Source organism: Mya arenaria, chromosome 7 (assembly GCF_026914265.1).
Source record: "Mya arenaria isolate MELC-2E11 chromosome 7, ASM2691426v1".
In the NCBI taxonomy this organism is placed as follows: Eukaryota; Metazoa; Mollusca; class Bivalvia; order Myida; family Myidae; genus Mya; species Mya arenaria.
Window position 1 is genome coordinate 11,179,573 of NC_069128.1, and position 16,786 is coordinate 11,196,358.

Below are 16,786 nucleotides of genomic sequence, written 5' to 3' on the forward strand. Positions count from 1 at the left end.
AAAGTCAGACAAGTAGATTTTCTCCAGGTACTTTGGTACCCCCACAACACAAGACCACACTCTAGCGCAACAATGTGCCTATGAGATTGATTAAAATAAGTTGCAATAACTTGTTTCACAATCGTTATAAAAATAAATAAGATTAAACAAACGTTACCTGGAGAGCCGCCAGTGGTAGCGAGTATGTTTGCCCTTTCCTGTCTCCTCTTGATATCCTGCTGAGTTCGGAGCAAGTGCGTCTTCATCTGCGTCCTTGACGTCTCCAAATCCTTCATAGCTGTTTCCAGACCGGATTCCTCATGGCGTGTATTGACATTGCTGTCTGTAGAGGCTAGGAGTATAGGAATACAATATGAATTTCAACACTAGTATACTTAAATTTAGGTTTGCATTTGAACTAAATTAAATGACCTATGTGTCGACACCTGATTCTTCATGGCAAACATTGACCCCAGTGATCTATAGAAACTCATATTATAGAGATACCGGGTATGACGAATAAAATATTGAAAGACACTGAATTCATGCTGTCCCAATTTTATTCATTGCACTGTCGAAGCCACATTTTGGTGAATACTGACACAAGTGTGTGTTGAAGAAGTCCTAAAATCTTTTATGGCAGAAAATTATGAATGATGTGCTTAAAATTACATTTATATGTCAAAATAAATGCTAACATTTTTTATAGATGACTGTATTATGTCCTAAAATATTTATTTTAATAAACAGGGATGCAAACACAAATTGAAAAAAGAGGAGAGAATGAAATAGGAGGTTTTCCATAACACTATAAGATAAAAAGCAACTATCTTAATTTTAAAGTTTTTAGGCCAAAAAGAGAAATCAGCTGAAAAGAGCAAAATTGGCATCCCTTGCCATTCTGGTACTCACCAGCCAATGTTTCCATGTACACTTGAATGGCATCATTTACACGCGCCTCACATGCCAGTACGGTAGAATCCAGAAGACCCTGGTACCCGCCTGCAGATGGCTCAACCTGAGTACCGGCAAGATAGCCACCATGTACGCGGACTGGTTTTCCGCTTAGTAGCTCTTTGATTGCTTGGCCTGGGAGGATTGGTGCGTTGTTGGAGTATACACCGCCGACTGGTACTACCTCGCCTGAAAAATTGTTTTTAATTTAAAATATGCAACAAAAGCACTGCAAGGGGACACAAAAGCCATTTAAGATGGCCACCATTTTTGCTGATTGGTTTACTGAAAAGGCCCATCTGTTTATCTCAGCTAAGCAGCAAGATGGCCATCATGTACACTGACTGGTTTACTGCAAAGGCCCATCAGTTTATCTCAGCTAAGCAGCAAGATGGCCATCATGTACACTGACTGGTTTACTGCAAAGGCCCATTTCTTTATCTCAGCTAAGCAGCAAGATGGCCATCATGTACACTGACTGGCTTACTGCAAAGACCCATTTCTTTATCTCAGCTAAGCAGCAAAATGGCCATCATGTACACTGACTGGTTTACTGCAAAGGTCCATTTCTTTATCTCAGCTAAGCAGCAAGATGGCCATCATGTACACTGACTGGTTTACTGCAAAGGTCCATTTCTTTATCTCAGCTAAGCAGCAAGATGGCCATCATGTACACTGACTGGTTTACTGCAAAGGTCCATTTCTTTATCTCAGCTAAGCAGCAAAATGGCCATCATGTACACTGACTGGTTTACTGCAAAGACCCATCAGTTTATCTCAGCTAAGCAGCAAGATGGCCATCATGTACACTGACTGGTTTACTGCAAAGGCCCATTTCTTTATCTCAGCTAAGCAGCAAAATGGCCATCATGTACACTGACTGGTTTACTGCAAAGGTCCATTTCTTTATCTCAGCTAAGCAGCAAGATGGCCATCATGTACACTGACTGGTTTACTGCAAAGGCCCATTTCTTTATCTCAGCTAAGCAGCAAGATGGCCATCATGTACACTGACTGGTTTACTGCAAAGGTCCATTTCTTTATCTCAGCTAAGCAGCAAAATGGCCATCATGTACACTGACTGGTTTACTGCAAAGGCCCATCAGTTTATCTCAGCTAAGCAGCAAGATGGCCATCATGTACACTGACTGGTTTACTGCAAAGGTCCATTTCTTTATCTCAGCTAAGCAGCAAGATGGCCATCATGTACACTGACTGGTTTACTGCAAAGGTCCATTTCTTTATCTCAGCTAAGCAGCAAAATGGCCATCATGTACACTGACTGGTTTACTGCAAAGGTCCATTTCTTTATCTCAGCTAAGCAGCAAAATGGCCATCATGTACACTGACTGGTTTACTGCAAAGGCCCATTTCTTTATCTCAGCTAAGCAGCAAAATGGCCATCATGTACACTGACTGGTTTACTGCAAAGGTCCATTTCTTTATCTCAGCTAAGCAGCAAGATGGCCATCATGTACACTGACTGGTTTACTGCAAAGGTCCATTTCTTTATCTCAGCTAAGCAGCAAAATGGCCATCATGTACACTGACTGGTTTACTGCAAAGGCCCATCAGTTTATCTCAGCTAAGCAGCAAGATGGCCATCATGTACACTGACTGGTTTACTGCAAAGGCCCATTTCTTTATCTCAGCTAAGCAGCAAAATGGCCATCATGTACACTGACTGGTTTACTGCAAAGGTCCATTTCTTTATCTCAGCTAAGCAGCAAGATGGCCATCATGTACACTGACTGGTTTACTGCAAAGGCCCATTTCTTTATCTCAGCTAAGCAGCAAGATGGCCATCATGTACACTGACTGGTTTACTGCAAAGGTCCATTTCTTTATCTCAGCTAAGCAGCAAAATGGCCATCATGTACACTGACTGGTTTACTGCAAAGGCCCATCAGTTTATCTCAGCTAAGCAGCAAGATGGCCATCATGTACACTGACTGGTTTACTGCAAAGGTCCATTTCTTTATCTCAGCTAAGCAGCAAGATGGCCATCATGTACACTGACTGGTTTACTGCAAAGGTCCATTTCTTTATCTCAGCTAAGCAGCAAAATGGCCATCATGTACACTGACTGGTTTACTGCAAAGGTCCATTTCTTTATCTCAGCTAAGCAGCAAAATGGCCATCATGTACACTGACTGGTTTACTGCAAAGGCCCATTTCTTTATCTCAGCTAAGCAGCAAAATGGCCATCATGTACACTGACTGGTTTACTGCAAAGGCCCATCTGTTTATCTCAGCTAAGCAGCAAGATGGCCATCATGTACACTGACTGGTTTACTGCAAAGGTCCATTTCTTTATCTCAGCTAAGCAGCAAGATGGCCATCATGTACACTGACTGGTTTACTGCAAAGGTCCATTTCTTTATCTCAGCTAAGCAGCAAAATGGCCATCATGTACACTGACTGGTTTACTGCAAAGGTCCATTTCTTTATCTCAGCTAAGCAGCAAGATGGCCATCATGTACACTGACTGGTTTACTGCAAAGGCCCATTTCTTTATCTCAGCTAAGCAGCAAGATGGCCATCATGTACACTGACTGGTTTACTGCAAAGGTCCATTTCTTTATCTCAGCTAAGCAGCAAAATGGCCATCATGTACACTGACTGGTTTACTGCAAAGGCCCATCTGTTTATCTCAGCTAAGCAGCAAGATGGCCATCATGTACACTGACTGGTTTAATGCAAAGGCTCATTTCTTTATTTCAGCTAAGCAGCAAGATGGCCAACACTTGTTTATGCAAAAGCTAATGTGTTTATTTCATCTGACCATCACGATGGCTGACATGCAAATAGACTGGTTTACCGCTAAGGTTAATCTGTTTATCTCAGCTGAGAGATAAATCTAAGGTCATTATAAGTCTTACTTGTAAAACCACTTTGTATAATTGAATTTCTATTTAAATCTCTTACCAGTCTCATTATCCAAAGTGACGGCCAGGATCGGTACAGGGAGGCCAGAGTTTGGATCAACCATCAGTGATCCGATCTCAATGGGTGTCGGCAATCCGGTGACGATATCCACATGCGTGCCCCCGACTGGCAACACCGCACCGTTGGTAGGATTTAGAGTAACAGCAAGTATGGGCACGTGCAGTCTTGTTTCTGGGTCAGACATTGGGGCACCATATCGAAGATCGCTGGCATGTTGGAGAGGCTGAAGGTTTGTGCGGATAGGCTGACCATTGTGGGTGGGGTAAGGTACAAATGGTATATAGGAGTCCTCACTTCTTGGGGCTTCGCCTGAAATAGTAGTTTGGAATTAAAGAAAATGAAATGATCAATCATTATAAAAAAATTTCAAAAGTCAGCTAACGAAACAGTTTTGCGCAAACACCACTTTTTTCTGAGGATAAATGAAGAAAAGGTCTCATAATAACATTCACTTTTGATGTCTGGAACACACATGTAGCTTTTTCAACTCTAACATGTAAGAACTAAAATTTCTGAAGTATGATGAAATATCACAATTAAAAGTGAAACCGTACAAATAATTTTTCCAGATTTTTTTTTTGCTCACTCCATAAAATTATAAAATAAATAAATTGATTGTTAGGTCTCCCGCTCTATTTGAAAATAATCCAATGATCATCATTGCCCTGAAATTAAGTTGGATGGGCTTAGTTGCCATCTTCAAAAATGCTAACAATGCTTCAGTATTTCACACATATTTCGTATATACCTGTAGCAGAGTCGACCACAAACACCAATTTGGCTCCAACAGGATCATAAGCGACATTGCCCTGTATCGGTAGAACATTGCCTGTCTGGGGGTGGATAAAGTTGTGCTTGGGAACCGGCAGCGTGGAACCATCACCTATCAACATTTGGGAACCAGCCTTTGCCTTCAGGAGGCCAGTGGATCTGTCTGTCTCAATAAGTGCAGAGGTCTTTGCTGAAATTGAGTTAATACTCAAATAAAATTCAAATGTCAAGTCAATTCAAGTTTATTAAGTCATTCAGGGCCACCAGCCCATAATACAAAACATATACTAGTATACATCAAAAGCAAAATAACGGTATTAAGCAGAGACCTACATGTAAAAACGTTTAGTTATTGTGCATATTTTCAAATCTGGGGTTGTATTCTAGAAGCTTCTTTTAGTGACAATTGTCAACTTAGGGAAAAAATACTTTTATTTAAAGTTGCATTTAATGAAAGCCAACAACATTTTTACTCCAAAATTATGAAAATTAGCAAGGAAACTTTCCAAAAGATAATGGCATACAAATAAATTTGATAAAAAATAGAGGCTATTTAAAATATTCAATAAGTTGAAAATGTTCACTTATTAGATTTATGAATACCACCTCTTAACTATAATTTTATCTCTTACTCTTAATTTCTTACCCAACACTTCAGCCTTTGACATTGGGGATTTCCCATTCAGCAGCTGGGCGCCGGTCCCTTGTCCCAGTACACCCCAGCAACCAAGACGTTCACTTTCTTTAGCAACTTCGCTTGACATTTTCTGCATAAGGTTTGAAACACGGGTCTCCATTGAGCGTTGGGCAGATGTGTCAAACTGGCCGCTTGGGTCGGTCAGTTGGCCACGTTGTTGTCGTTCAGTGTGGTCCTTCAATGTGCGGTAGGCTTCTCGTAGGGAGGCTTGGTAGTTCACCTGTTAGAATGAAGAAAATACTTAATTATAATATACTATATGGAATTATTGGAAGTTATTCAGAACATAGAGGATTATACCTAAAAAATATATAATCCTTAATAAATTATGTTTTATATTAAAAGCTACCCGCCAAGATATTCCCCAGTTAAAAAAACACCCAAATATTGCTTATATCTTTTAATTCGTACACAACCCACATGCTTATACTGTTTTGATCATTCAGGTGAAATTAATTTAATATAGAAATGCTTTATAACTGATATGTTTCTTTTGACCCTCTATCAAGTGTTAACATCTATGTTGTTCCCTTTTAAGATTGTTAGACCCAAATAAAAGTATGAAAATAATAATCACCTGATGCGCTTCTCTTGATTTCTCATCCTCATCAGCCAGGAACTGTTGTTGATTCAAGATTGCTTCAAACCTGAATCACGTGGAAATACAAATGCTAACAAAATATGTAACATTACATTACATTTGTATTCAGGATGTCATCATATCTTATCATCTATCTAATATGATATTTTCTTATCAAACTCAATGAACTTACAACAATACTTTCTTCCTATGTTCAAGCTCTTGTTTACAGTAGCACAGTTTACTTTCACGCTTAACAATATCATTCTATTGTAAATTATATTCGCCACACTCATATCATCTTTTTTTCTTTCTTACAACCACTCTAATCTTGTCTAATCTTTTATTTTATTATCTTATCTCCACCCACCTGTGGCCAACTTCCTTCCTGCGCTCCAGTTCTTGTTCCAGATAATGCAGTTTACGCTCATATTCCGCGATGTCGTCTTCCGTAGCAAGCACTGCCGTACCCTTCAGGTTCATCTTGGCGGCCCACAGGCTCTTCAGCGAGTCAGTCTGTGCAGCTACCTTCTGGTACATTTGTTTGACCTGCAGGGGCGGTATTGAATAACCAACTTAGATTAAACTTAAGTTTAGAGATGATGATGATGATTATGATGATGATCATGATGATGACAGCAATTTTGATGATGACAATGATAATGATTTTAATTATGAGAAAGTTAAATCGAGCAATTAGGAGATGAATTTCATTTTTTGTTTTAATTGGGAACATTTAAGAATATAATTGTTTTGATTGCCCTGTATATTTAGCTGACCAATAGGCTGAATGGATTCACTGAAGCATGTCTAAGGATAAGATCAATATTGAATACTGGCGCTGATAGGAAAAGTTTAGTGAATAAGGATATTACTATTAATACCATGGTATTTATCAAGCGCAGGATTGATTATAACTGGATGATATCTGAGCTTTAAAGCTGCATTATCACAGATTGACTGTTTTGACAACTTTTTCATCTTTTGTCTTGGAATGAGCCATTTTTGCGTACATGTGTCAAAACCAGTGATATAAGACTGCTGACAAAATATCAGATCAGTTTTCAAGACAATTGATATCACTTTTATTATGAGTTATCTAACATGACTGAACTGAAATCATAGATGCCAAAATCAGCCGATTCTGAGACATTTTTATTAAAAAATGACAAAACTGTCTATCTGTGCGAGTGCAGATTTAATGTTTTTATTTGAACAGCAAAAATACTTCGAACAAATCTGTAACAAGGATCACCCTAATTATCACCAGAGCTAATGGAAATTACTGGATATCGTCAATCATCGCCAATCAATGAACTGGCAGAATTTACTGGTACTTGCCAAGTGCGTGCTTAGGATTATGGGTAAATTATTATTCAATATTGTTCCACAAATATTTGGCTGTTTCCAATCCATATTTTATAGGTCACGCTAATATTGATCAATTTATAAATTAAAATGAAATGCTTACCTCATCCTTCTGTCTGCCAAGTGTCTGTGTGACTGTGCGTGACTGTTTAGCCAGGGTGTCATACACGCGACGGGAGCTGAACCCTTCAAGGTCCACCTGACGATCGTAGTCCCAGAATTCATCTTGTTGTGCCTCCGCAGAATCACCTTCAAGACAGAAAAATGTTTGATCTATTTGTATTAACCATGACGTTAATGCTATCAATTATGAAGAGGTTCCTGATACTATGAATTGCAATTTTATAAGTTTGAGCTGAACTTTCCAGGCAAACTATGTTATGTAACAAGCTGCAATTTTTTACCAAGACTACCATTTTGATTCTCTTTTTTATCACGAGTTGCAGACATGTTTACAAGGTGATCACTCTTAGACTACGCTAGAATTTGTACAAAACCAAAAAATCCTCACCTCCTTGTATGGCCTGTGGCTGTGAGGATGTGGGTATCGCACCAGCCTGAATGGCGGCCATGTTTCTGTGGTACTTCCTCACAGGATAAACAGTGGACCCCTTGCTAGCGTAGTTGTCAAAGTCGTAAACCTTCGTTCGCTCTCGGAACCATGGTGACAGATTGGTCATCTTTATCCAGCCATACTTCCTGAAGAGCGCCTGAAAAGGGGAGTTAATAATTCATGATTGTATGAAAACAGTGTGCATGCCCGTAAGCGTTTTCTTTCTTAAAATATGGCATCACAAGTCAAATAATCTACAGTCATCGTAAATATATCAACAGAACATAATATGGGGCCAAAGGTGATGCAAATGGCATAGGGTTTTAATTCAACCATTTTTTCATCAATGAATACACCTACCAGTGCAATTATCATGAGGATGATAATGAGGAGTCCAGTTCCGAGGAGAATAAAGATGACTGGCCAATCTGGAGCCTGGAGAATGTCTTGGTTGAAGCCGATACCGTTTGATACTATGTTAGATTTTGTAACGGGGAAAAATGGTCCTGTCTGGGTACACTGAGTGGACTGCTGCATCACTCGGATATACTGAAATATGTGAGCGGCATAAAATTTTGTATTTAGACAGCTATTGTCATATCCTTCAGTTTTTACAGTTTTTCAAGTCTTTGCCTATAGGGCAAAATCTAATATTGATTTTTTTTTATTTTTAAATTACATTTTCATATCTCTTATTGTAAATGTAGCATATAAAAATACTTGACAGGAATGAATCTGTTAAAATAGTATATACCTAACTTTTTTCATAAATGCAGGGTGGGACATATTTAGTTTATTATGTCAGAAATAAAAAGACTTTGAAACATATGCTCAAATATAAAATAATTTAATGGTGAACATAAACCATAACTCATTTCATTTATACAATGAAAACTACAGGGACAAGCCCAGAGAAAAATAATAAATATAATAAACCCTGTTTAGAGTCATGACACTGAACAACTGACAAAAACATATCAACCCCACTAACAGAACACACACGCATCAAAATAGCTTTATCAATAAATGATTGGAATTCTACCTGGGAAAAGTCAGTAAAACACTTAAAAAGTACTGAATTACTAGTTTACTGGGGTGAACTTCACACATTTAATACACAATTGATCAAAGACGTACCATTTTCTTATACTGGTCGGCACTGCTGTAGAACACATATGTGCCCGGATCCTTGAACTGATAGGCAAACAGCGTTGTTGACGTCCCTATTTGAGCTTGGGCTTCTGCCAGGGCGCGGAAACCACCATAGTCAAACTGTGAGTTGGTGTTGAATAGGTTGTTCCTTAAAAGTAAGTAATTAATTAGTTTATTGAGCCTGTAGTTGAATTCTATGAGCTGAAAGGCAAAGCATGTTTTTTGATGTTCCAACCAGGGTTTGTATTCACTAAAGTCTTAATTCTGAGTTTAAGACTCAGATTCAGAAAGCAAAATTTAAAGTTGTTGTAAAAATGCTACATTAGGAGCCAAAAATGTTAAACAAAAATTCATTCTACAATCAGGCACACAAATTGTGTCAAATTAGTTGTATTTATGATATTTTGCAACATTTAAGAATTCAATTTTATGAGTCTGTCAGTATTAAACTCAGACTTAAGATGATTGTGAATACAGACCCAAGGGTCATGATTACGAACAGTCTCAAGTCTGAGTCCAGACTCAAGTGGCAGAACTTCAAACCTTCATATCATTGTAACTTTCTGTCTTAAAGCTTTCTAGCTGTCTATAGCTTTGATGATGAAAATTAGAGAATTTTATTACTATGAAATTGTAGATTTATTCACATTTATTTCTTGAAAAGGGAATAAAATAAAGATGATTCTTATTAATTAATTTAATAAGTGCTTTTCTGTTTAAGAGACAAGACTTAAGACTGTTTATAATCGTGACCATGGGTCTTGAAATTTTGCTAGAGCTCAGAAACCAACAAAGTTGAGTTGTTTTTTGCTTATACTTATTAATTTAACCATGACAATGAAGACTGAATAATAACTACCTTGTCTTTTGTTTGTGTCTATTCATGCAATTTGAAAATGATCACTCAACTGTGAATTGAAGTGCTTAAGTATGCTTATGGACTTGATGCCGTCAGTGTTTTGCTTGATAATACATCAATGCAAAAAATGGAATATTATTTTAAGTATCAAAATATGAAGAGAAATATTAAATGTCCTTAACACATTAGCTTCAAGAGTTAAACTTATTTAATTTTACAATGATGGTGAAACAAGATATTGCGTCTTATTTTAATCACTCTCGTTGGCACGATGTTGCACGAGAGTGTGGTCTTGTGGGGTTAACCTGAGGACCCCAAGGAAACCCACTTGTCCGACTTGACCACAAACCAAACTCACATGTGCCCAGGTCAGGAATCGAACCCTGGTCGATTAGGTGAGAAACCAACGCACTAACCACTGTGCTAACCTGACAACCAAAGCTTCAAGAGTTTGTTCTTTTTATAATTATTTAAATGAATGCCCAAAAATAGGGATTTGTTTTTAGTATCAAAATATGAATGAAACTTATAACAACAAAGTCAGTGAAGTTAAGAAAGTGCAATGCTTTACCTGTCGTAGATTGGATAGTTATTATTATCAACCGCCCACATCATAAAGTCAGCATACTCCAAGCATACAATCGGGTTTGTGATTCCTGTGTAGTTGACGCCTGATAACATAGTTGTTGCCAATAAACGACGTCGACCAGTGTAAGTGTAGGTACTGTCCTGTGTTGCATTTCCGGTTATGTTTGATTTGACATTACTGTCAATAAAGGCGACTAAGGCGTAGGGGTCAGGCTCGTAAACTCCTGCAAAAAAGGTAAATTTGCAATGAATATTTGGAGCTCCAAATCATCCCCAGATGTCAACACTTAATTTGCCAAGGATCACGAAGGGACAGAACCAGTTGAAATTAAGTGTCCCTTCCTTAAATCTGGTGTCTCCCTGAAAACTTATCTTTGTTTTATGTTTTGGTATGGGGTTTTATTTGCCTTGTTTTACACAGAATTCAACATGACATATGGTGTAGGACTCATAAGATCTTCACATTAGTATTTTGAAAGTGCTATAATTATGAAATATATATATATATATATATATATATATATATATATATATATATATATATATATATATATATACATATATCAATCAAGCGGCTGGATTTCATTATTTATTAATTATTTATGAGTACGAGATTTTTACAGCTGATTTAACCAGGGTATCATATAGGTTATGTATTTTGCAGGCTTCAGAGGTCAAAATCTAGTGTATGTACATGTAAATTGTTTTTCCTCAAAAATATAAAGAATCAATTACAAAGAAAATTTGCCTAGCAAAACCAACTGTGTGTAAAACCTTACCCATGAAACCTGTGTCTGTACTGATCATGAAGTACACAGAGTGTTCTGAATTGTCCAATTCGTCACATTGGTCTTTGGTTAAGGCACTCTCCGAGTTAATGGTGGCTGTCATCGAGGATGATACATACTGTTTCTGTAAACATGAAAAAACCCAACATGTTAACAACATATTTACAAATTGTTACCAATTGTGATGTTAGTATATTTTTTTTAAAGATTTTGTGACCATTTAACTAATTTGACTTAGGCGATTAACGTCCATTAATATCTTTGTAGTTTTTCCTTCATCTTTGGAACTTCTGGTAATAATTATGCCAATGATTGAATGAAAAGGTCCGTTTCAAACTTGACTCAGCATTTAAAATTTAGTTTTATTTCATTTCAGAATTCAGTATTATAATAAGCACAGAAAAATTACTGAATAATGAGCCAACCATTCAAAACTCTGTTCAATTAAACAACGATGTTAACAGCATGGTTGCTTTTAAACATGAAGTACTTTATGATATGCTCAAAGATTTATGACATACTACAGATCATAAGTGTATCTTACTGGCACCGGATTTTCAAACTCAATCATTTTTTTAAAAAAATCAAAAAAATCTTATAATTCCCACTAAAAGTTATAATACCGAATATGTGAAAAAATATTTTTCAATATTTTTTCACATATTCAGTATTATAATTTTTAGTGAGGAATTATAAGATTTTTTTTGATTTTTTAAAAAAATATTTGAGATTGAAAATCTGGTGCCAGTGGTGTATCTGTATCCATTAAACTTCCAGAGCATTAAAGATTTGAAAGCTAACAACAATCACGTTAATTGTTAACATTGTTAACACTTTAACAATGTTTTGAACAATTGTTTCACTGATTTAAAAATTTGTACATACCACAACATTTCCATCAGCGTCTGATACTTGTAGATGTGGCTCATCAGGGGCGTCTGCACATACCCATTCAAGACGCTGCGCGGAGGCCTTCCTACAAGCCACGTTACACATCGCTTCGAGATCATCCACCTTGCAAGTGCATATCCCCTTTTGGACATAGAATCCTAGGTACTTATCTTCCCCACAGTACTGAAATAGAAAATACAACATCTCAAGTTTAAGCTTAAGGGCAAGGTTTAAAGAATGGCAACACTTAACTATGCTTAAACATCATCTGACCGACACAGGCGAAAATTATTGCTCTTCTGAAAACTAATAAATCGTTAGGTGTTTCTACTTACAGTACTGAAATTTAGAATATGAACTTAAGCCTCAATTAAGTTCTGCATGGTAGCCATTTCAATAACGAATTTAAGTCGTAATTATAATAATCTTAAATCTGTATAAAATAATGTCACTAATGGAAAAAAAAATTCTCATCTTTGAATTTATCTTGGATTAATTCACTCAAATATGTAGCAAAATAATGGCACTATAAGATCTCTATTGAAATGGCCCCCGTAAGTTTTATATATTGAAATGGCCCCCGTAAGTTTTATATATTGAAATGGCCCCCATAACTTTTATATATTGAAATGGCCCCCATATTTTTTTTATAATGAAATGGCCCCCATAAGTGTGAAATAACATTGAACAGCAATGTAAGGATATATATGAGAATAAAACTTCTGAGATTGACCCTATCCATGATTATAATAATAATGACTACATTTAGTTAAAAAAACAAAACAATCCAATTAGTGATAAGATTTTAACTATATATTTCAAATAAGCTTGCCTGCTCAAGAGGTACAAAACTACACGAACACAATATCAAAAATTTCTCCTATACAGGAAACATAATAACTAATTATGTCACAGGTTTTTTTTTAATTAAGCCCTTATATACCTGATATTTGCAGGTATCCTCGAATTCTGCAGCATTCTTACAAGTCCCGTCCTGGAACCTGTATTCATCATTTTTACAGTTTTCCAGAACATCTCTTTCACAATCATTATCTCCAGATATTTCCTTGAATCCAGCAGCACATGGACATTGCCTGTCAGTTTCCTATAACAGAAAAGGTTACTAAGTAGCTATGCTGTGTTTCATTAAAGTGAGACTCTTATTCACAATCAATACATACACATGTATAACAAACATAAATTTTGAGTGATACACCTTTAACTACCGGTACCGGTACTTAAAAATGCATTTATGGAAAATATTAATTACTAATAACAAGATTGTAACCATGCATTTATAGCTGAAAATGCAAAAATATTAAATGATTGGCAAGTACTAAAAGATTAACAGTGAACTACTATTGTCTCGTAAGGTAGAAATACCCTGTTTTCTGCACCTCTCTTTCAGATTAAACTCGGTATCCTTCATAAGAACCATTGTTTTCAACATTTATTGTATAAATTGTGGTAAATCTTTTTTGAGAGTAAGATTGCATCTTTAAGTATTGAAATTGTTTTTAATTATTAAGTAAATGTTGATCACGAAAATCTTATCCCTCTTATGTGAAAATCCCCTGGAATTCTGAACAAAAATGTCAAAATCTCCTGCAATGGTCTCACAATCTAAGGCATGTTTGCATCAGATCTGTTGGTGGTCAAATTATTATCACAGGCCGTTATGCCTATAATCCATTTCAGGCTAAAAGAGAGTTTATCAAATTGGTATCGATAAACGTTCCTGTTTCTCATTCTATGACCTGGGATGTTAACCAACTTGGGCGTTTTTCAAAAACTGTTCCTTAACTAAATCTTTGGCAATTCATTGATGTATTTTAATTCTAAATATAGGTATACAAGAAATAAATGACATATTTTGACAAGCATGTGTTAAGACAACTCAAAAACTGTTACTCTACTAAATCTTTGGCAATTCATTGAAGTTTTTCAATTCTAGATATAGGTTTACAAGAAATAAATGACATATTTTGACAAGCCTGTGTTAAGACAGAACAACCCAAAATTGACCAAGAAATCATCACCTTAAAAATAGCTAAACAGAATAAACTGTCATACCTGGAAGTCTCTGCCATTTCCTGAACACTGACAAGTCGGTTGTCCAGTCAGCGGTTGTTGCGCCTCTCCTCCACAATAGAAGCAACCAGTTTGACCAGTCAGGTGGTTGAAGTGGTTAATCGGGCAGTTTTGACAGTCACTAAGGGCGGTCATACCTTCCTCATAATTGTATGTGCCGGTGGGACAACCAGTCTCATAGGCTGAGGCCTCTGGGCAGTAGTAGCCTGTATGGACATATTTTTCAAATTCAGGTCTGCATTTTATTAAAAGCAAGATACATGTAGAACACCATTATACATGATAGTGATTTTTTCTATTGTTAAACAAAGTGAAAAAGATTGTTATCAAGCAGCAGATGATGCTGATTTTCCTAAAGTTTTTTTTTAATCTATGATCTTTGTAAGAAATGAATATCAACCTTTTTAATCTGTGTAAGAAATGAATAAAAATTTTCAATCTGTGTAAGACATAAATATTAACTTTTTTTAATCTGTGTAAGAAATGAATATTTACGAGGGCTGAAATTGCAGTCATAAAATTTATATGTAAACCCAAATGGAATATAACATTTTTTAAACATGATTTTTACCTGGTGGACAAAGATATGACTGTGTCCCATTTGGTCCAAAGATATATGCCAAATCGCTGTTGTTTGCAACAGGGTTATCGGACGTTGCCTTGTCAAGACAGACAACTCCTGCTCGACAAGGGAGACAACCGCTACCATCTGCTGCACTAAAGTACCCTCCACGACATGGTTCACATGTGTCATCGAATGTAACACGCAGGGCTCCAATTTTCTCCCCGTAGCCGGCAGGGCACATGACGGGTTCAATGGCTCCTGAAAAGTGAAAAGCAATCAGAATAAGACTTTTGAAATAACATGCTGAAATTCACAGTAAAGTGCTTAATATCAGACATTGCAACGATCAAAGCTATATCAATACCTAAAGAACTTTAGTGAACACATAATATATAACTTTTTGGGATGTGTAGTAAAAATAAAATTTTTTTTTATCTACATTAAAGTTATGGATGCCAGAACTACTACTGTGAAATCATTAATGTTCGTGGGCATGAAATTTCGTGGTTTGCCGAAAAAAAACAATTTCGTGGGTACTTGAATTCGTGGATTTTCATTTTTGAAAAAAAAATGAAATCGAAGATGCGATCGTCCTAGATCGTCTGCATAATATCCACGCGCTGGCCCGTGAGTTCCGTCTTCTATGTCACTCGGTTTATGACACTCGCCAATGTGGTACGACATGCCAATTAGTGCATATAACCATGTCACTTATCGATTTAATTGGGAATAAAGGTAATAAACGAAGATGTACCCTGATCATAGATAAAGATAGGGGAAGCCATTGAATGCCAATTAAGAATTTTGCAAACTGTGAAAACACCGAAACGTTGCGTATGTTGTCACGTTCGGTGCTTAGTAACCTTCGATGTACTAGTAATCGATTAATTATTTCATTAAATAAAAAAATCGAGTATGGACACTCATCACGCACATCTTGTAAACTTGGAGATTTTCATTAACAGCGCACGTTTAAACACTTGCTTATAACTGTCATTTGGTTCATAAAACACATTTAATTGATTTGGTTCATTATTTGTTAAAGGCAGTTATTATATATTAACAGAATAATGGTCGTAAGTTATACAGTGAGACAGGTGTTAACACTGTATACTGCGACCTCTGTAAATAATATACTACAGTAGAGTATGTACGTAACAAGGCAATTGAAAAAGTGAATAAAGGGTTTATATTTCGTGGGATCTTGAATTCGTGGATCACCCAACCCACGAAAACCACGAACATTAATGCCCCACGAACATTAATGATTTCACAGTATATCAAGTTTAAATCTTAACCAAGCCTATAAAACATTTAACCACAGCAGAGATTGCAGACTCGTGTTAATTCTGACCTGTGACTCGCGAATTTTATTTATAACTTGTTAAAGTTTAGGTTTATCATTCCTCATTTGCTTGTGACATAAGGCTTTACACATTACAATTTTACTGAAAAAAATTGTAAAATTCCTTTGTCTAAAAAAACCCCATCCAACAATGGATATTTTCCACATCATCAATAGAATCATTGATAATACCGGTATGCTTCATGCACAAAAAAAAGTTAAAACTCTTACCGGCATCAGTGCAATTGCAAGTATCGAAGTATTGTCCAGTACAATAGCTACCAGGTGGACATTTTGTTGGCTGCGTGGCATTTTCAGGGCAGTAGTATGCAGGTGGACAAGAGATCTGAGTCTCAGAGTTGTTGCAGTAGAAACCTGAAATTTAGAGCATACGTTGCTAAGGCCTTAAAAAAGATACATTTGGTTCAGGTAACCTGACCCTACCTACAAAACTTATGCTGACCCTAACATTTATAAAGGCATTTGGTAAAAAAAAGTTAATATATATAAATATTTTTTTTTAAGTATGTTTTAATATGTGACGTATTTCCCCAACTAAAAGGCAATCGGTTTATAAGACGACCCCCTAACTTTGCCCATGAAATCTGGGTTTTTTGTCAAGACTCATTGATAAGACGGGGTCATTTTTCAAGTCT

At 36.5% G+C, this 16,786-nt stretch overlaps 1 protein-coding gene across 5 annotated transcripts in view; it reads right to left on the reverse strand.

The window, feature by feature from the left end:
* The window catches only part of LOC128239958 (uncharacterized), a 133,265-nt gene that overhangs the window by 16,727 nt on the left and 99,752 nt on the right, over window positions 1-16,786 (reverse strand). For all 5 annotated transcript variants that reach the window (XM_052956426.1, XM_052956424.1, XM_052956423.1 and 2 more), the window contains 18 exons: window positions 16,362-16,505; window positions 14,792-15,043; window positions 14,203-14,426; window positions 13,073-13,234; window positions 12,124-12,312; window positions 11,230-11,362; window positions 10,434-10,674; window positions 8,989-9,151; window positions 8,212-8,400; window positions 7,810-8,008; window positions 7,402-7,547; window positions 6,301-6,479; window positions 5,928-5,997; window positions 5,300-5,570; window positions 4,631-4,843; window positions 3,862-4,191; window positions 892-1,122; window positions 158-331 (listed from right to left, as the gene is read on the reverse strand). In XM_052956426.1, coding sequence (XP_052812386.1) covers window positions 158-331; window positions 892-1,122; window positions 3,862-4,191; window positions 4,631-4,843; window positions 5,300-5,570; window positions 5,928-5,997; window positions 6,301-6,479; window positions 7,402-7,547; window positions 7,810-8,008; window positions 8,212-8,400; window positions 8,989-9,151; window positions 10,434-10,674; window positions 11,230-11,362; window positions 12,124-12,312; window positions 13,073-13,234; window positions 14,203-14,426; window positions 14,792-15,043; window positions 16,362-16,505 — 3,510 coding nt within the window. The remainder of the gene's footprint in view (window positions 1-157; window positions 332-891; window positions 1,123-3,861; window positions 4,192-4,630; window positions 4,844-5,299; window positions 5,571-5,927; window positions 5,998-6,300; window positions 6,480-7,401; window positions 7,548-7,809; window positions 8,009-8,211; window positions 8,401-8,988; window positions 9,152-10,433; window positions 10,675-11,229; window positions 11,363-12,123; window positions 12,313-13,072; window positions 13,235-14,202; window positions 14,427-14,791; window positions 15,044-16,361; window positions 16,506-16,786) is intronic.